The sequence below is a fragment of the Aythya fuligula genome, chromosome 1 (assembly GCF_009819795.1).
Source record: "Aythya fuligula isolate bAytFul2 chromosome 1, bAytFul2.pri, whole genome shotgun sequence".
Taxonomy (NCBI): domain Eukaryota; kingdom Metazoa; phylum Chordata; class Aves; order Anseriformes; family Anatidae; genus Aythya; species Aythya fuligula.
In genome coordinates this window covers 77356950-77378143 of record NC_045559.1, presented here as the reverse complement: position 1 = coordinate 77378143, position 21194 = coordinate 77356950, and the positions used below count along the sequence as shown (strand labels likewise).

General features: G+C 40.8%; 1 protein-coding gene across 7 annotated transcripts in view; it reads left to right on the top strand.

The window, feature by feature from the left end:
* The window catches only part of SOX5 (SRY-box transcription factor 5), a 289165-nt gene that overhangs the window by 120610 nt on the left and 147361 nt on the right, over window positions 1-21194 (top strand). For all 7 annotated transcript variants that reach the window (XM_032204884.1, XM_032204875.1, XM_032204867.1 and 4 more), the window contains exon 4: window positions 9563-9649. In XM_032204884.1, the coding sequence (XP_032060775.1) occupies window positions 9563-9649 (87 nt within the window). The remainder of the gene's footprint in view (window positions 1-9562; window positions 9650-21194) is intronic.

Genomic DNA, 21194 nt, shown 5'->3' with positions numbered 1-21194 from the left:
TCCCCTGCTCTCCAGCCTCTTTGCCCTGGAGCAGAAGACTTCCCCAGGGGCTGGCGGCAAGGCTCAGCACGAGCAGGAGCCAAAAGCCTCCAGGAAGGCCAGGCAACAGGGCCTGATCTGTGCATGCTGTTTGTACATGAGAGCAGTTACAGTAAACAACAACAAAAAAGCCCCAAACCAAGTCTCAACTGCAGAAGTTGTAGCTTTTTGATCAGATCACTCATTTCAGTTTTATTTTTCATAGAATATTGCGAGTTGGAAGGGACCCACAAGGATCATTTTTATTATTGCTCTCTTGTGTTGGCAAATAAAGCTCTTCTTTGTCAGAATAAAGGTGACATGTAAGAAAGACCCAGAAGTAATAAGCCCCAAATACCAACAGCTCCCTTTACAGTTGATAATCTAGGGGCCAAAGTTGCATATGTTTCGGTGGTAGGAAATAATGGCTGTGGCTGAAAGGCTATTTAGAAAATGGTCTCCTCAGCTTCATCACTTATAGCCCTTGCTTTTGTCATTTTGGGGGAAATAACAAGCACTTCAGGCTGCATTTTTTTCCACTTTTAAAAAGTCACTTTGAGATTTTCAGGTAAAAAATGCTATAGTAACTGTGCAGCAGTGTGACACTGTTGCTGTTGAATTTCATTCAGTATTTGCAGTGGAGTGGTTGAACTTCAGAAGGATTTCCTGGAAATTCTAGCCAAGCACTGTAGTTCTCAATTTACGTTTTATGATTATTTAGATGATACGCTTTTTGACTACCTTGAGGTTTTGTGTTAGTGTTGGGAGGGTTGAGAGTTTTATGTGAAGAGAAGAGAAGAGATTTCTGTCAAAGGATAAACTAGAACATCTTTAATGATAACTGTAAATACCTGTAAAAAGTTGATGTATAGTCATCTCAGTGAACACTTTTTTTTAAGCTTTCTTGTTCATTTGGAATGTGTGGAAGATGTAAAAATATAGCAGACAAAAACCACTGCCCTCTGTTAATACTAACAATATATTATGGCTCTTTAATTAGAAACTGACTCTGTTGGTAGTCTAATACAAAAATATATTTCAGGGGAATATGAATTTCAATGGAGTATCTCTGTCTAAGTGAGACAGAAAAATAAAACTAACATGAAAGTTAATGGCATTTAATTCCAGATGTCTCTTTTTTTATGTTGTTACTCTTGAAATAGTTTCTGGAAATATTAAAACATCTTTGTGGTTTCAGAATTTCAGTGAAGTTCAGGCTTGGTATAGTGCCTCCTTCTGTCAACTGACACAGGTTTTTTGCTGGGTGGACCACTCCTGCAAAAATCAATTCCGTCTTTCATTTAGAGATGCCTGGAATTAAAGAAGTGCTAGAAAGTTTAAAGACACATATTAAGGCAAAATTATCTTTTTTCACCCATAGGAGAATATTTTTATTTTATTTTACTGTTGCCCTTCTTTTCCTAAGGATTCCCACTGGTGTAATTGTAACATCAATGAAAAAGGAAAATGTTGCTGTTCAGATGTTTGAATGTGAGTTACTCTGATTTATTTATTTATTTATTTTTGTATGTTAGGAAAGTGTGTGGGGGGGCTTTTATTTATTTATTTGTAAGTTTGGTAATGTTAAATAACTTGCTTCCTACTTGTCTGTTAATTTAATTAGGGGTGAAGAAGATGGTGGTAGCGGGGAGCTGGGATCATTCTAAAGATCATGTATGCTGCAGAGGATGTTCCAAGCAAAAGTTCTGCCAGTGAAATGCCGCAGTTGGCAGGATGTGTTCACGATCAGCTCTTTCGGCCACCTCACTGGCCTGGATCTCCAAAGACAGTCAGGAGCCTAATTCCTTTCCAGAATGAGATTTATGCTCCTGAATGCCTTTGGGAATCCAAAGCACTGAGTCCCAACAAATCTCGTCGACAAAAGAGACATTGTGCTGTGCATAGTATCTAGTACCATTTGCAGCGCCTCGATGGGCCCTGCTCTGGGGGATGCAGTTGCTCTGCTGCAGGACTAGGAAGGCAGAGGCTGAATGAATTCTCTACTGTGAGGACTGGAGATATCCTACTATTGTCTTTGCAAGGACAAGGATTTTGGTAGAGGGTGACAGCATACTGACTACAAACTACTCTGTTTCAGTGTTTATGCAGAATAATTAAGCTGTGGTGGTTTTATGAGTATCCCGTAATGCAGACACATCTCCATTCAAACCTGAAATGATCATCAGCAGCTCCAGGCTTGGTGTGGAAGGCGAAGTTCTTGGAGGTGTGTGTGAAGCACACCACTGCCCAGCAGTGCAGGCACACAAATACAAATGCCACTCCAACAATAATGGCACAGGTGGCTGTTATCATACAGCAGCTTGCAAACGCAGATTATCATTGTGGAGGGGGTAATGAAGGTACACTTGGTAGCCTTGAGAGGATCTGTTGACACTAAGGTGTATGCAAGGCGATGAGGTACGTACTCTAGAAGTTAGTGTGCCTGGAAGTAGCAGGGACTGAATGAGCTGGGATTCCTTGTTGTTTTGAGTTGATAGTGGAGATGCATGCTTGTTCCCTGACTCAACAGCCTGTTAATGAAAGAAGTGTTTTTGTCAGGTATGCAGCCCCAGAAGGGCTTAGTGTGTCATTGACATAACCATTGTCACCCCAAAGGAGTCTATAGCAACTTGATTTTTAGAATTACTTGAATTTTTCACATTCTAAAAGCAAACTCTGTCACAAAGCTTTCTACCAATAAGGAGGATGGAAGCTGAGAAAATCTTAACTACTGCCTAAGTAGCTCCAGAATGAATGTAGACTCTGATGCTAGGAGACTGAAGGGCTGGTAGTTGATATTACATGACAAACTTGGTTTCTTTGTGTTTTATGTCATATCTAGAGCATGGCACTGCTCCCAAAGTGAATGAGTGAGGTGACCATTTGTTGAAATGAGACAGCCTGAAAAGCACACAGTTAACAATACAACTGCCAGTGCATTCAGGTGATGGAAACTATAAAAATTTCAGACAATAGCCTGACTGTTCCTGAGGTTGTAGTTGAACGAGATGCTGGTTTTGGCCACAAATCTAGCTTAAGAAGTCCCTGTGCCCTCCCCCTGTCCTGCTTAGCCATGTGTTCCTTCCTTGTGCTGTGGTGTGTTGGCTCCTCGCTTACATGCAAAGGGATAATTCGTTCAACAACTGGTAGTATAGTGTATCTGAAGATTACTCTAACTCTTTCCTTCCAAACAAATGTACTTGTGTTTTTAGGTAACTTTCTGGTAGGACTGGCAGTATGTATCAGTGAGCAGTTGGAAAAAACAACTGCTTGTATATTTGTGGATAGAGTAAAATCATGCTTTTAGTGGCATTCACAGATTACTGATTTTGGTTTAAAATATTGAATAATTTATTTGTTGTGCTATGGAACCTTTTCTGGCAATGTCAATTACTTTTCTTTAGCATAAGAAGCAGTACCCTTGTGCCAAAAAATCACAATAAAAATGTCTTACCATTCATATAGTGTATACTTCATTAATGCAGCATGATGGATATTACAAAAGAGATCCAGCAACTTGAAAACAACTCTGGTATTATTAAGCATACAGGAAAACATTCAAGTATGTGCAACAAGAATACCGTGGTAACCTGATGTCATTGTGCTCTGCAGGTGACTGTGGTCACCTGTGGACGGAGAAGTTGATTTTGTCCTCTGAGATAAAATGCTATGGAACTAACGTGGCTGGGGTGGGACTTGAGACTCTGAGAGCAGGAAGGCTGGCTATCCTTGCCAGCAAAGGGAGCTTTTAGTAGGTTTGGAAGCCACCCATGGACATGTGTAGCCCAGCTGTTTTCTGCACAGTGGTTGTGATGGAGTGGTGTAGTAAGAGTCGTACTATGATGTGCTGGCCAAAGCACCGTAGCTTCATAATATCTCATCAAAAGTTGAATATTTCATTCAACTCTCTGAATTTGTGTCCACAGACCAAAAAGCATTTTGTGTGTATGAACAAAGAAACCAACAGCATATTTCTTTCTGTCTAGTCATTGAAGCTTCAGCTAGTATTTTATCTAGCAACACATTTTTTGCTTACTAGACCTGAGGTGAATTTTTGTTGTTGTTTTGGTTTGGTTTGTTGGTTTTGTGTTTTTTTGTTGTTGTTGTTGTTGTTGTTTCATTTTTACAGTCAGACTGTTTTCCTGTTGTGGCATCAAAGTCATACATTTGAACAATATTTACATTTATAGAGGTGTTTCCTATTGTATTCTCCAAAAGTTCAAAATGCTTTTAGATCAGTAAGAAATTGTGGTGCTTCCTGGAAGGCAAGAGAAAAATGTATGTTGTGTGGTTTTTGATTTCCAAATTTAAATAGATTCTGTGTTGTGCCTGCTCATGATTCATAGTGTCTTGCCTAGCTGCAAGTAGTTCCCTAAAAAGCATGATTCTGTTGATGGAGAACCATATGTGTATGCAGATGCTGTATGTCTATGTAACCTGCTGATACCAACTATTTCTTCACAATGATGTTTAATTTTCTTTGCTATGAATATTGTTTATTATTTTGTATAGGTAAGACCTTCATACTGAAAAGGGTGCATAAAAACAGGAATTTTGTGTCTGCATGTGCTTGTCTATTCTTTTAAAGGAAGAGTGGAAATCTGCCCTTAATCGTGTTTCCCGATTTAAAACAGAGTTTCATTGTGGTGCAGAACAAAATGCCAGAGGGATGGTGCATCGATAGGTGAGGGTTGTAGAAATGGTGGGTGGAACTGAGGCTGAGGCCAACAGGTGTAACATATTTATGACCATAGCAGAAGAAAAGGGTGAATAATGGATGGGAGGGTATTTGCCAGCTCTTTCATAATATAAAGGAAAGTGCTTGCCAGAAGTAAAGGGTATATCAGCCAATGCTAAAGTTTATTCATGATCATTTATGCCGACCAAATACTCCTTCCTCTAGGAATGACATGTGTTGGCAGGAAATGTCTGGTGGTCTGGCTGGGTATTGAGCAACTCCTGGCTTCTCTCCACCCTGCTGCAGATCATGTCATCATCTGTGTTGAGGCCAAACATCTTTCTTTTACTTTGTTCTAAGGAGTCTTTCTCTTTCATCGCAGGACAAGAACTGTTCACAGTAGTTATGGAGGAGGGAGCACTTGGGGCACCTCCTTGGGAGAGCAGCTGAGCTCAGACACCATTCAAGCAGGAGGCTCCAGTACTCGGAATGTTCCTCTAACCTGTGGTTGACTTATGTCAGCCTCCTTCCCTTCAGTAGTAGTTGTCTCTTCTTTATAATACCAGAGCTTTGCTGCCTTCTCTCCTCCTCAAATATGGTTCTTCTGGAAGTGCCTCATGTGAACAGCCCCCATCTTGTACTCTGTTACAGCATGATGAAATGACTTGCCTTTCTCTGGAAGCAGGCAGCTGTGTGAGACTGAAAGACTGGAGTTTTCCTTTTAGTAAATACTCAGCAAGAGCAGAAAGAGGCAATAGGGAAGGATTTGGCAGTGAAGACTATCCTTAGCTTTTATAAGTAGATTTCCAAGACTGACCCTGGAGGGTGGATTGAAGAGAACTACCAGAGGGGTTAGGCCTGAAGGGAAGGTAGCGCTGTGGGCCTGGTTTGGCAGGCAGGTTTAGGTACATGTGACTGAACTGATTAAGTCACTCCCAAAGGGGAGTTTCAATGCCTGAAAAAAATAATGCAACTTCTGGAAGTAGACTAAATTAAACACATGTCTACCAGACAGTGCTAAAAACAGTGACTCTTACTACAGCTTTGTAGCGCAGGCCACTTCCTGGAAACAAACTGTTCCTTCCTTAATGTGAAAACTTTGTCTTTTAAGCAAATAAGTGAATGAAGGCATGTGTAAAGGTCAAATATAGAAGGAGAAGGACAATGGTATGCTTGTTAACATCCAAAAAGTTAGATTAAAAAAGGACTGTATGCTAATTTACTCAGATGGTTTGCTTTTCAGTACTGTTGAAGCATTTCAGCATCTATATGCATGCCCAATATGTACAAACACACACGTGCACGTGTACGTGCAAATGGGAGCAGTTAATGGGGGACTACTCAGCTTCCCAGAAAAGGCCCAAGTGAGAATCACCAGCTTCTGGAATCAGACTTCAGGTTTCATGGGGCAGGGAGTCAGCCCCGAGAGCGCTTGGCATGGGCAGGAGCGGTGAGGCCATGCGCGGTCACAGTGATGTCCAGCTCTCTCTCCTCAGAGGGCTATTCTTCAGGGGTTCCTGCCACATGCAGCAGCGCAAGGAAGCACATGCAATTCACACAGGCAAGGGCAAAACAAGAGAAGCAAGATGAGCCATAAATATCTCCAGTAAAGAGCTAATGACTGATAAACGTGCTGAATAGAGACAGCACAAATCACTTCTGTGGATTCATTTGTATCTGTATTAATCCAGTCAGTCTCCTCTTCGCCAGCATTTTCTTAATGACTCCTGTTATTCTTTCCATCTCAGTCTTTCTCTTTGGTGCCCTCTTTGGCGTAATCCTCTTTTATAATTACACTTACCACTTTACATAGTCTTTCTGGAACTAAAATATTTCCCAAACATTAATGAATTACTGCTCACAAACTACCCGCGAACAACTCTTTTTGTAGATTTATTCATACTGTGCTGTGGATAAACAGGGAACTGTTTTACTGCGTGCCATAGGACTCATGCTGCAAATAGGTAATGGAGGGTCTCCTTAGCTCAAGTGGGGATAGGGGGAGAAGTGGGGCTAATCCTGGGCTCCGCTCAAAGATGGAATTAGGAGGAGTTGAGAACAGTTGTGATACGCAGAATGGCAGAGCATGTCGTCTGTAGCTGTTTGGAATGCAAATACAGATTGTAATAATACATAGTTGTCCTGATGCATGTCCAAAATCCATACCACTGTAACTCAGATGTGGTGAAATCATTTTGTTAAATCCAAGAGGAAAACGAGTGCTAGAGAAGGGACTAGGAATAGCAACAGTTCTTGTGTGCAGACCACCTTTTCCAATTTCAAACTGCACAGTGAACGTGCAGGCCTTAAAAGTTTTATTGACTTTCTAATGAATCTTGAGGAGTGCTTCGCAAGCAAGGTACAGTGTTTCTTTTCTTAATTTGTGCGCATCATCTTCCCAAAGAAGCCTGAAAAAAGCTGAACAAAAGCTCGGTTTGTTTCTGTGTAATTTGTGAAAGCTGTACAGTCGTAACCTTTTAAGCAGTTATTTTTATTTAAGATGTATAAATTTCAATTTTTATTTATCTATTTATTTATTTATTTATTTTAACGGGGTTCATAAATGACATAGTAAATGTTTGTTTCCAAGATATGGTGCATAATGTATTTCACAAGCAGTTACTGAAATGTGATAGGTTGAGTGTGTGAATAGCATGTTTTATGCAAGTACAATATGTTAACACGGTGTATAGTAGAATTAAACAAGCTGTTATTTAATACAGCTCTTCAGCTCTGTGAAGCTAGAGAGGCGGGGAAGCTATTGTCTTTAAGAATTAAAGTTCTTTTCAAGTATTAGCAGGACAATTATTTGCTGGTTCTGTATCAACATTGTGCTGAAGTGAAAACCGCGGTTCAAACCAAGAGGGGCTCGAAACTAAGTTAATACATTAATTAAACACGATTACGCGTTTTTTTTTTTTTTTTTTTTTTTCCGAAAGAAAAGGCAATCCGTCTAATATTTAGAAGTTAACGCGTAGCCCTTCAGCAGGGGCGACGCCGCCGAGGTGAGCGCGCCCTGTTCCAGGCGCGGGGCCGTTGCATTTCCAGGCAGCCCGCAGCCTCCCGCAGCTCGGAGCATCAGCTCGGAGCACCTCCTCGCCGCTGCCCGGCCCTCGCTCTTCGCCTCCTCGCCGCCGATTGCGGGGACGGCCCCGGCCGGGCCAGGCCCCGCCGGGCTCCGCGCACGTTTTGTCGAGCCGCTGGGGAACGGCTTTGTCACGGGCTTCGCTGACAACAGGCTGAAAAGTGCGAGGTGGTGCCCGCAGGGGGGGTTCCGTAGCCGCATTCCTGCCTTGTTTGACCCACAGAGCCGCGTCCAGAGGCACGGGCGCTCGCCCCAAGCGAGCCCGAGCGCGTAGGGCTGCGGGCGGTGGCGGCGGGTGCCGAGGGGAAGCCGGGGCTCCTCGCCGCCTCCCGCCACCGAGGCTTCGTGGAGGAGAAATTCGGGAAATAAAGCGGAAAAAAAAAAAAAAAAAAAAAGGCGAAGGGCCGCGGGCGCGGAGCGCAGAGGGGGGAGCTGGAAACCTCCCCTCGGGGTCTCGAAGCGCCTCTTCGGAAGAGCTCGGAGTTGGGGCTTCAAGAAAGTCGGCAGGATTAGCCAAACGAGATAATGAAGGCTCCTCGTAATGGTTTTTACTGTGGGGAAAATTAACCAGTTGCTAATAATTGTATGGTCTCTAGGCCAGACGGTCCCTTTGATAAGTTAACATGTACTCCCTTTATGCTCCTGGTAGGGGGTAAACAAATGCCTGAACAAATACAAATACACATAAACACGAATGTGGAGAATAGCAGTATATGTCTTAGATCCAGATAATAAGTGTGGGTATTGTTATTTAGATGGCGCATACTGGGACACTTATCTTTTAGTACACTCCATTTTCTAACTGAATGCAGTGCTAATCGTGGGATTGAAAGCTATTGTAATTGTGTACCCATATAAATGCTGACAAGAATATACAATTACATTGTTTGGAATTGAGTTTAATGTTCTCTGAATTTTATTAGCATTTATATTTACTTATGCATTAAAATTCTACACAAAAAGAGGTCAGAATACAAGAGTTATAGACATAAATATCAGACCTATCCACACCCTCGCTGCATTTCTGCTGAAAATACCGAACGAATATATTTTATTTTATTTTATTTTATTTTATTTTATTTTTAAAGGAAGTGATAGAATCTGAAATGAGCAAATAATGGGTTTCCATTCTAAGCAGTGCCTTTTCTCCCTCTGGATTTTGCAATCGTTTAAAGGTTTTTTCATACCCGACTTTTTATTATTATTTATAATGTGCGTGTTACTGGAAAATCTTTCCACAGTATGCTTACCACCACGCGATGTTTAAACACACATTATAAAGTGGATGTAATTGTAAACACTCAGAGGGATATAATTACACGTAGCAGATTTAGGAGCTAATTCTTTGCTTCTCTCTCTCTCTCCCTCTCTGTCTCTCTCCCTCTCTCTCTTTTTACTCTGCATTTTATCAACATAATTATTTTTTGACTGCAGACTAACACCCAGAAATTGACAGGCATCCATTATAAGCAGCAACTTGTTCACCAAATTGAAAAACAATGAACTGCAGGTTTATATGTGCCCATTGTCATACGGAATTACCATGGCTTTGTTCCACAAGAGGAAAAAGCTAATGGTTTTGAAACAGCAGGTGACAAAACACGTTCTTTTTTTTTTTTTTTTTTTTTTTACTCCCCTCTTATCAGTTTGTTGATGAAGTCATTACGAACTGGGGCCCAGAATAGGGTTGGCCTTATTTTTAGCAGATAGACTTTTAATGAGTTCTATTGTGGAGACAGTCATGTTGATTTGCTTACATTTTTTTTCCCCCCTTCACTCAGAAACTCCCAGTATTGAAAAGCTACTATCAAAGGACTGGAAAGACAAGCTTCTTGCCATGGGATCAGGGAACTTTGGAGAAATAAAAGGTAATGCTCTTTCTGTGCTACAGCTGAGAATTAATATGCTTATATCATGGGCTTTATGGAACTTTGTTTGTTTGTTCCTGTTCCTTCCCCTCCCCTCGAAACATGGTAATTCGAGGCTTAAATGAAGTGTATGCTCTCCATCTGTAGTTAATGTAAATAAATAAAACGTTATATTGCCCTAAGTGAATTAATTTATATAAAGCTGTTGTTGCACATATCATTCTGCATTATAAGAGGACACATCTTGTTCCTGGACTGAAAAAAAGTCAACTCATGTATCAAACACAGGCGTATGTGTGGTGTCAGAGTATAGCAGAACTCAGCTTTTGAAATCTGAGGGTGATATAAGTCCCTGTTAATGTTCGTACAGATTTTGATGATGGAGATTTTTGACTTTTCTGTGTGTAGAGGGAAAAAAAAAAAAAAAAAAAAAAAAAAAAGAGCAAAGTTTGTGTAATGATATCTCTAGGTACCAAAATTAGCCTGTGCAGATTTTAAAAGACAGCGTACAACATCTGTGCACTAAAACACGTTCTTTTAAAGCCGTACTCCAGAAGGAAAATGACAAAATTTGACCACTCTCCAGCAGCAGTAGCTTCTGCTTTGCCAAGATATTTCCCCATTTTATATATGTGAGGTCATTTTAGGGAACCTGTAGTTGTTTGTTTTCATGTAATTTAATATTTTTAATCATTCTTCCTGAACACTTGTGATGAGGAACCAGTGCGAAATACCTGTGTGGCAAAAAATTTAGTTTTCAGAGCAGCCATTATTATTCTGAAAAGAAGCAGGGAGTCTGATCCTTCTCCCATTTCTATCAGTGTACATCTGGAGTAGCAAAATCAAAGCCAATGTTGTTTTGGAAATGTGAAAGTAGAATGAGATTAAAATGAAACCCTTCTTTTATGCTTTTAAATGAGATTTTATCCCTCTCCATTATTTTTGGTTTGTTTGCGTACTAATGGTGTTCCCAGTACAGAGATCCTCATTCAGACAGGCTCCCAGACCTTGTGCCTGGCAGGTTCAAGGACCTTCTGTGCAAGAGGTGGGCAGTATTCAGGAAAAGACTGCAACATGACATGCTCTGAGAGGTTAATACATGGGTCAGTGTGCAAAGATGGTGTTATTCTAGTTGTATGTGCCTTCCAGCTTGTCACAAATATGTCACCAGCATTAATTTGCTCTAGTCCTCTGACTTACACAAGTAGGAAAGTATGCCACTTGCTTCCCCTAGTTTCTTTCTAAGAGTCTATAATTAAAAAATAAAAATAAAAATCATTACATATGTAGGATAACTTTAGAACAGAATATCGTGCTTCAGCCCCAAACGGGATGTGATATTCTTGTTATAACTGAGGGCCAAACTCTGCGTTCTTCATTCCCACTGAGCTGAGCACATTTTCTCCGCGCATGCAGAGCAACAGGTCATACCTGTGATTCCTATTGTTTGGAAGTACATTATTCTGAATTAACAGCATCATCTGCCGCGGCCTGATGAATCTTTAAGAAGTTTTGGACCTGAAGGACACACTGGCGGCTTTCATAGCCACTTTTGGGTGTGTTTCGGCAATTCTTGCAGGATTTCTGGAGCTGCTTTAACTCCTGGTGTGCTGGAGCTTGCAGGAGTTTTCCCAGCGTTTCTCTCCCTCAGGACTCGCTGCGCTGAAAAGTGCTGCGAACTGCAAAGGCAGTCTGCTCCCAGTCCCTGTGATCTTGTTCTCTTGGAGGGCAATCTTTTTTCTCCCTTCCTCTCTTTCCCTTTCACAAGTTAAACTTGAAAGCGGCAGCAGCAGCTCTATGCTAGCAGGAAAGAAATTCAACAGTCCTTTCAGTCTTGCCCGGGGGGAGTAGGGGGAGAAACAGCAGAGCCTCAAAGAAGAGTTTGCTCTGCTTTAATTTTTGTTTTTTAGCTTCATATTTTGAACACAAGTTGAGTTATTGTTCTGCAGCTCCGTTCAAAAGCCTCACATCTGAGGCTTTTTAGTGCAACTGTGGTGCTATGGTTGGGGGGCATGGTTATTAGGTGTTTGGATCAGGTTTGGCAGTAAGCTGTGAAAACAGGCACTGGTTTATTTTTCCTTCTGACTGCCGTGACAGTTGCAATTATTGTCCATTGTTCCTAGGTGGCTGGAAAGGAGGGAGGATACAATAGAGCATTGCCCTCTGGGGGTAAATGAATTTGACTTACAGGTTCTTGGGGGGTCACGCAGGCTGATTATTTAGTGCCCAGGAATGCGGTTTTCATGGCACCGCCAGCCATGAGCGGCCAACAAACAATGGGTCAGCTGTATTGCAGCTGTATTTAGTGAGACAACATGAAAGGTGTGCAAGTGGAGCTGTTTTATACTCACGCATGCGTGTACAAACACCCATATATTACACTAGAAAATGTTTTTGTCCTTCTATATGAATGTGCAGTTATTAAGTTTTCCAGTTGTGATTTTTTAATTAACTTCTCTCTATATTTGGCTTGGCAGCTGCATTTTTTTTTCTTTCATTTCTATATTAGCAATATTTGGAAACACCGCACAAGTAGTGTCTTATTAATACACCCTGGAATGTGGACAGCAGTAGAAGCTGTACTGCCCAACTGTCTTCTGCACTGAATCGTTTTTTCCATATAACTGTTCAAAATTTCATTGTGTTTTTCATTAGATCTGGGGGAATTTTAGTATGTCATGTGCTAAAGTCTCAGCACTAGGCTACATATTGTTAATGCCCAAGTCTGTGTTATTACCACTGAATTTTATTCTCTGGCAGAGATTAAAAGAAAGGGAGATGAAGTGGAAGACTTTATTTTCTATTAGTGTTATTTCTTTTAAGTTAGAAAGCAGTAATATTTTATTAAAGAGTGAGGAGTTTGTGAATGGCGGGAATAAGTCACTAGACTCTAGTTTTGTGTTCACTTCTTTCTCTTACTTGCTTTGTTACTTTCAATAGCTGCTTTAAGTCCCCTCTTCTTAATTTGCATGCCTGTAAAATGGGAAATCCATCACAGAGAATCTGCAAAGGTTTGCTTATAAACTTTTAAGGTCTCAGTCAGAAGGATCTTCTGACTGAAGATCTTCTGTCCAGCTATTAAAGGAAAGGGAAATGTAACAAGACATTTCAGGGCTTGACTGAAAGATATGGCAAGGGAATACCCTTATATTGAAAATGGGGCAAAGTCTAGAAACTGTCATATCTGGAAAAATTTAATTCCAATGCCGCTGTTTGTTTAGAGAGGGTTAAACAAATAATATGAGTTTGGCAATGGGTATTTCTTAAGAATTTTTTTTTGAAATCCATACAATTTTTACTCTGTTTAGAACAAGTCAATCTATAATAAAACCTACAAAGCTTGCAGTTAAATGGAAATATTTTTAAATGAAACTATAAAACTATATATTGAACTGGTTAAAGTCTGTTCAAACTTACTTATATCCATCATAGTAAAGAATGGGGCTCAAAAGGTCTCTGGGTTATTCATGGATAATGCAGTTTATTGGAGTCAGCGAGGCAGAGAGAACTTCAGCTTTCAGACTGATCATCTGTAGGAAGAGAATTACAGCCCCTCTCAGCAGAGCCTTCTGTGAACTGCTGGGTGGCAGTGGCTGCTTTCCTCTGACACGATGCTGCTGAATGCGGCAGGTGCAGCGTGCAGGATGGAGCATCAATAGCTTAAGGTGTGAGAAGTGTATTTCCAGGCTCTTCAGTATCAGTGGCCATCCCCATCCCCATACTTAGAAAACAGGCATGAGACTTGCATTGTGCTGGCTTTGGGCCTCCTCTGAGCAGACTTCAGGGGAGGCTGCTGGCCCTGGACGGCCAGGTGCGTCGTGAGGTACACGGTCGTGCCTACGCAGCTGGGAGCGAGGCGGCTTCGTCCTCCATGAAAAATCTCTTTAAAACTTCCCCGGTGTTCACAAAGCCTTTCTGCTAATCTTGTTCATCTCTCACTTATCGGGAGTTGTCAAGAAGTACAAATACGTATTTTGTGTGTTCCCCACTTAGCTAATTTGAATAGGCGTGTGGAACAAAAGGCTAAACTGACTTTTGTTTCTAATCTTTCCGAGTTGATTTTCTTTGGAAGTGAAGGCATTGTTAACAGTGATTGTGCCCGAATCTCTCAAGAAAGGCTGGGCAAGCCTGAACCTGATTTTCTGTTGTTTAAAAATCCCCCTCTGTTGTACAGGTTAGTTCCTAAACAAGCCTGGCAAATGGGTTTTCTGCATCCACTGTCAAAGAGATTACCATTAGGGGAAATTCAGCCTCTCTTTGTATCCACTTAAATCTAGGTGACTCCAAAGACTTTACCCGAGTAACTCCAGATTTATGAGTGTAATTGAAAGCAAGATTAGCCTACCAGTCCTAATCTTCAATGCATGATAACATAAGACATATGTTTTGTGTGAGAACCAGTGCTCCAAGTTACATGAAGTATTGGTGCAGGTATTACACCCAACTGTGTCTGATGTATGATAGAGCCGTGTTTGCGCAGGCTCTAATCTTGCTTCTGTGTTGGGAAGATGGGGCATGAGAGAGTACATAGTGAACGGTCTTAGGGCTGCCAATAATGGATAAAGAGAAATAATCCATTCAGTGATACTATAGCTCATCAGAGCCCGTGAATTAAAGACATATGTTATGTAGATTCAATGTATGGATTAAAACGGATAATCTGGTAGGTGACACACACAATCTTGAGATAAGTGGGCTATGCAGATTCGGTATATGGATTGTGAAGGATAATTCCATTTAAGTAACACTGGACAAGTTAAAGACAAGTAAGCTTTGGGTAGTGCTCAGGTTATGTGCAGTAATCCAGTGAGTGACATGTTGGATCTCATAATCTGTAAACTGAAAGCAAGAAACTAGGGATTCTGCATTTAGATGTGGCCAGGAAGAAGGGGGGGAAGGAGAGAGATTATTAATGGAGAATACGCTGGGTTTAAACCTGTGAGTAATGAAGTGCAGATCCCCAAGAGATGTGTGAAAGCTGCAGACTTCTATAGGAGCTGTGTGAATTTTGCATTTGCAAATTAGTGGTCAAAAAATGTTTCCAAACTTGTGTCAGATGTGGACGTTTTGTCTTTTCTTGTGCGGATAGCGTTGTATTTGGAGTGGGGAGAGAAGGAGGGTGAGAGAGTCTTAAGTGAAGGAGGTAAGATACATGTGGTTGTTGGCTTTTAACTATGATAAATTCAATACTTATTGCAACCTACTTAGTGTCTTTCTTGTGCTTATTTTTTGGGGGTGTTTAATGGTCGGCAATTTGCTGACAGTGAGCTTTAGTCCTTTGCTAATATTGCAAGAGTGCTAGAGGGGGAACCTGCCCAGCGGCACACAGGGGAACCTATGTTTTGAGAGGAAATTTGGCAGCTGCTGAAATAGTGGAGGTTGATCACAGTGCAATGCGATACTCTCAGACTACAGGGCAGTAGACAGTGCCAACTGAGCCACACCAACGCAGAACATCTTTCAGGCCAAATGAAAGTTTGAAATGGAGATTGTGACTGGATGGAGTTGTTCCTATTTGACCCTAGAATGGGAGGTTAGTTGGGGGCAGTGTCTGTGAAGGGAGGGTTGGAGGAAACTTCCCGAAAGCATCTGAAATGCAAAATCTGAGAATTTGTGGCAAAGCAGCAAATTCAGACTATTTGGGATTTTTTGTACTTTTTTTTGTAAAGATACTTAGTGTGATGAGAAAAATATCAGATTCTGTTTGAAGCAAATTCAACTTTTATTTTAAAAAATATTACTAATGGAGAAAGTAGAATAAATTGAACTAATTAGAGTAGCAAATGCCAGTGGCTTTATTTTATTTGAACATGTGGAGGTCAAACCACTGTATTTAGATATCATCCAGAGTGCTGGATGACAAAAAGGACTTAAACCAGTTCTTCTTTGTACTAAAATTACCTCAAAGATGTACTGGTAAAGCTGAATGTTGCTGAGCTACAATTACCAGTTTGTCAAAATAAAGCAAATACATAGATATTTCTTACTGCTTGTACTGCTGCTGCATGAAGTTCCACTAGCAAATGCTGTGTCTCTAGCCTAGTTCTAGCTTGTTGTCTAGACAGTCAAACAAAGAATAACCTCTGAGAAGTAGTCAAAATACAAATGTTGTCTATTCCTTTTGTAACCTTGACAATAAGTTACTAACCTGGTTGAATACCAAGCTTTGTTTGCAGTCTACTGTACCAAAACTTTTTACGACGGCAAATGAAGAATGCTCACTGACAACTTCTTTCCAGCGTTGCGAAACAGTAACGTGTTGGGCTGTTACAGAGCAGACGGCTAAGTTTTTGTCCCCACAGAATATTAATTCGTGAGGGTAGTAATGGCAAAAGACGGTAATTGTTCATCATTTGTTTTTATTCATTCTGCAAAGTCTTCCACTGAAACCTAAAATAGTAAGACTGTCCACATGGTGAAATATATAGCTTCCTTTGAGCTTGCTGTTCTAAAAAGGACCTTTATTTGCAAGCAAAAAAGATTCATTACATAAATCTGTGGGTGCAGGCAAATAGGTTTGAATTCTGAGATTTTTCTTTGTTTGTTTGTTCTTGTGGAAGTGGCCTGCTAAGTAAAAAGCAGTCGGAAAGTTTTCTTTTATTATGCTGACTTCCCATATCAATCAGATGAAGTCATTTAATTTAGCAAGGTAGGTAGCTGTAAGTGATGGCGGTCATTGTGTAGTAAAGTTGGCTTAAATGCTTAATGAAAAATGCCAGTTTTAAAATGTTTATGTCCTAGCAGATCCAAGATTTACTGGCTTGAAAAGCTGTGTGCCAGTCCGTGATAAAACACTCCCCAAAGTATTGATTAGGGAAGCATCAAGGGAGTTTGCACACGTGCACAAGCACATACCCACACCCACCCACAAATTCTTACAGGAACACCGCATCAGCACAGAACCTACGAGTACATACTCACTGCTCAGTCACAAATAATTGACATTTCTGCTGTGAGAGAGGGAAAAGAAGAGCTTAAATTCTGAACTTACCTCTGCCGCTGAGGTCTGTTTATCAGAGCACGTTTGCTGAAAGCACGTAATGGCAGCTCCCCATTGCCTCACATATACAACCGCAGGTGACGTCAGCGGTGCGTCTGCCTGTGCAGCAAGGGGAGAAGAGTCCTCTTTAAAATTATTACTAGGCTTTAAATAGATTTATTTTTTTTAGGGGAAGCGTGACAAAGATTAGTTTGCTTTTCAGCAGAAGAAAATTAGGCAGCCTCTCTATTTTACTTTCCTGATCCCCATACTGAGCAGAGTAATACTGGATTTAGATTTCTAATGAGACAGAGCAAAGGTAAAATTGGGGTGGGGGAAGAAAAAGAGTTGGCAGTGGGATGAGAATGACAATCTCAAGACAAGATACTGGAATAGAACCCTCAAGAAAAGATACTTGGTTTAAGGACTGTTGCCCTGATATTTTTATTAATTCTTTTTATATAATAATGTTACTGCTAGTAGGATTTTAACTCTTCTGAGGACAGCTGAGTCAATAGGCTGATCAGTTTGAGAAGCCTCCTTCTCAGCTCTTTTGTTTTTTTATTGAAACTATTACATCTCCCAGCCTAAAAAATCTCACTAAAAATACATCACTGTGGTAAACACTTGGACATAGCTCAGACTTTAGATGGTTTATGTGTTGTAGTTATGTCCCCATCAGAGCTAAGTTAACCAGAAGCTGTGCTGTAGCACAGTTCTGTCACTTGGTTAGTGTGAGAGCGTCAGTTATTTCCTCATTCCCAGCACTCCTCTAGACAGGACCCTGGCTGATATCAAACTGAGTCAAGCAAAGCTGGAAGTATTTATACACTGCCTCTCTCTGCTAAAGTCTGCGGTGAAATTCATGGCCTTTACTGAAATTGTTTGTCTGGTGACTTCAGCAAGGCTGGCATTAAAACAGCTTACAGTGTGTGAAGTTAAGAAAGGCTTCAGGGAAATTTCTAAAACTTCATGCCTCAATTTTCTCATATGTAAAAGTAATACATAACAGTGCCTTTTTACCTGCTTTCAGTCTTTAAGAAAATCAATTAGCTAATGCTTTGAAATTTGAAAATGCTCTATACTGCATGCTCTAATTATTATTATCCATCTTATTATTTGAATACAGAGTACTTCAAAATATTCTTATTTCCATTTAATGTTTTTTTTTTTTCTTCTTCGTCTACAAAGCCTTGTAGATACAGGAGGGTTTTTTTCTTTTGTAACTATAGTTAATAATATGAACATAATACAATATTATTGTGTCTTCTAGGCTTTATAACTCGCACATTGTTTGCTTTGATTTTTCTTTGAAAGACAGATGCTGACAGTTCAAAAGCTATTTACGTAATTAGCTTGATAGTAAACCGACTCGGGGGATGAATTTCACTGTCTGTGTGTGGGGGGGGGAGTGTGCACATGTGCACCTCTGATTGATAACATTCCTAGTTGTTTAATTGAGACATGTCACCAGGATTCAGGAGAGCCTTGCCTCATCTCTGCCCCTTGCAGAATACACTGGGTGCTGTGCAGCTGCGAGCAGATCTGTAGGTTGGCTGCAAGCAGTCTGATCACTTGAACATTCGCAGCAAACGCTTCAAATGCCTGTTAAAGAAAATATTGGCTTTCCCGATTTCTCATTTACATTCTCATTCTGTCTAATAAATTACAATAAAGTATTTACTGTTTTGATCGCAAAAGCAGTTTCTCTGCCTTTTTTTTTTTTTTTTTTTTCTTTGGTTCTGTTTTGGATGGATATGCCAAGGTTTCTCCTGTTCGTTTTCTCACTTCAAGTGTGTCATTTGGTCATATTGGTGTCTTCATTCTAATGTTTATTAAAATGTTACTGTCACTGCCAGTCTGAGACTGTGAATCAGAACTAAGAATGTGTAATAGTTTATTTCACATTCAAGTAAATTTCTTTTACTACTTAAACACTATTATGGATAGTGTTGATCTGAGATGAAGTTTAGGTTTGGTGATACAAAATGCCACTAATTTGAGTCTTCTTTTATTGCCATCTGCTGCGGGTGTTGCATCCACAAACATGTCTTTTTTTTTTTTTTTTCTTTTCGTTCCGGATCTCTTTTTGTGGTGGTAGAGAATAAGCTGATGCATCTGGGGAGCATCTTTTCCTGGGCCATTCACTGTATCAAATCATAGCGAGTACTCTGATGGTCTGTTGCCTGTGGTGTTTTGATGAGTTGTGAAAAATCCACATTTTGCCATTGCAGCAGTAGAGTGCATGAGAGAAAGGTATGAGCACCTCCAGCAATCTCCGGGATAACAGGTGGCCTGGTGGTTAAAAGCTTTGTTAAACATGAAATGTGCAACATCTATTTGTTGTGGATCTGACAGTAATTAAGAGTAATTTTTGAGGCAGCCATTGATGTATGCCACTCTCCTTGTACTCCTCACTCAATACCCATGTGAAGCTGTCAAGCTCTACACAGCAATAATGGGCACTTTTTTCCCCCCCTCCCAGCCATTCTGCATGGTTGGAGTGAAAGCACCATGACCATCTGAATGGTGGGTGCGGAGTATGAAGCAGCTCTAGAACCATCCCAGCTCTGTGTGCTGACCCAGTCCAGGGGCAAAGCGGCCAAAGACAGCCGCTGGGGCTGGTGGCTTGTCCTCCCTGAGATCTGTGCCACCTCCTGAGGTGTAGCAGTGCTGTCAGCGCAGGGATGACCTGTGGATTCCCAGTGGTGTACCTTAAACAACTGCCTTTACGCAGTCACTGCTGGGGTTGCTCAAAATACTAGCACATTTTGCCTTGTAAGCTGTGGGATTCTTAAAATGGAAGTCCCTTGGTTGTCAGGACACTTCACATGGTGTTAAAGGTTTAGATCTTCTCAGGCACGCTAAAAGAGAGAAAACAGCCGTGTAGGATGGAAGTCCACAATCCTTGACTGCATACAATTTACAGTGTCTAGAAATGGGCACAAAAATGGCAACTTGTGCTCTAACTTGGTAGTGTATTTTAATACACATTCCTGTCACAGAGTGTACTTTGTAGTGACCAAAACTTTTCACCATTGCATAAATAACTCTGCGTACTGTTTGGCCTCAATTTGTTATGCAAACTAAGTTATTTATGAATAGTAACTGTTAAATGGCAGTTTTGATATTTCCATAAATATTTATTTGTTTTGTTATTTCCACAAAAGAAATTATTAAAAAGGTGTGCTAGGTAGTAAGGGCAAAATAAAAAAATACCAAACTTAAAACGAACGCCTCATATTACAAGCAAGACAGCCTGATTCAAGTATTTTTCTTCCTTTTAATTTTCACACTTCTATAAGCCACCAGTTATCTGCCCCAAAAAAACACCTGTGATTCATCATCAGTGTGGCTCATATGGATATGTGGGTAAAGCAAGGGGAAATCTACCCCTAAACTTACCATCTCCCGGTAGTCTCCCATATCTGATCTTCCCTGGTTTTGTGCAGGTTACTTGAGAATATGGCTGTCCGAATACTTATTTTGCAGGGAATGATACCTTAAAGAATTAACATTGTAATGATACGTTATCAAATTTATTGGAAAGATGAGTTAATCACATGAAAGCATGTACTAAGCTGTGTTTTCCAGAAAGTATTCTCCAAAGAAAGATTTTTTTTTACAGTTGTCAGTGATAAATTCTCCCCTTGAGCTTATTAGCAAACACATTGTTCAGGAAATGCAATGCAGGAGGGCTTGATTTTGTCAGACTACATCCACTCCGGCTGATAAGCCAAAGGGTTTACGTATTGTACTTACTGAGTTAGTACATCAAGCATCCCATTTGGGCACTAAAAGTTTCTTTAGAAGATAAGTAATAACAAAGAAGTCCTCTGCATCCCTCCAGGTGCACAGCCATGGTGTTAGCTCACCCACACCTTCTCCTCATTCCTGCAGCTTAAGGCAAGCTGTCATTTTCCCAGGGAGGCAGCCTTTTGCTCCTCTGTAGGTAGACAAGACAGCAGAAGAACCTATGGTAGCTGGTTGCGCCTGCAGCTGTGGGGTTGTTTCTCGTCACTGCCGGGGCACTGGCAGGTAGGGAGTTCTGCTTGTGCTGCCAAGGCGAGTGGGAGCATTCAGATAACGGCTCTGGGTACCGAGATGTCTTCTGGCCCTGCATCAGTCACTCTGTGACCGCTCTGCCTGTCAGTCTGCACACATGGAAACATTTTTCCACATTTCATAGACTCATTAAAGGTTGGAAAAGACCTCCAAGATCATCTGGTCCAACCATCCATGTACCAGCAGTATCACCCACTAAACCACATCCCTAAGCACCACGTCCAACCTTTCAAAGGTATGGTGAGGATTAACTTAACTTGACAAAGTGTTTGTTGATTCCCAACTGAGAGCTGGTGTGGGATCTCAAAATACGCTGATGAACCAGTACTAGCTGAGTATCTTTGATGTGTGTTGCTGTATATGTCAAATGAGTTATTTGAGAGTGATGATTTTTTGCTTACCCTTCATTGAAAACTAACCCAATCCTGTATATTCGTTCTCTCTATAGTTCTTTCTCTCTCACTCTCCTGAATCCTCATAAAAGTTTAGAATAAAATATTT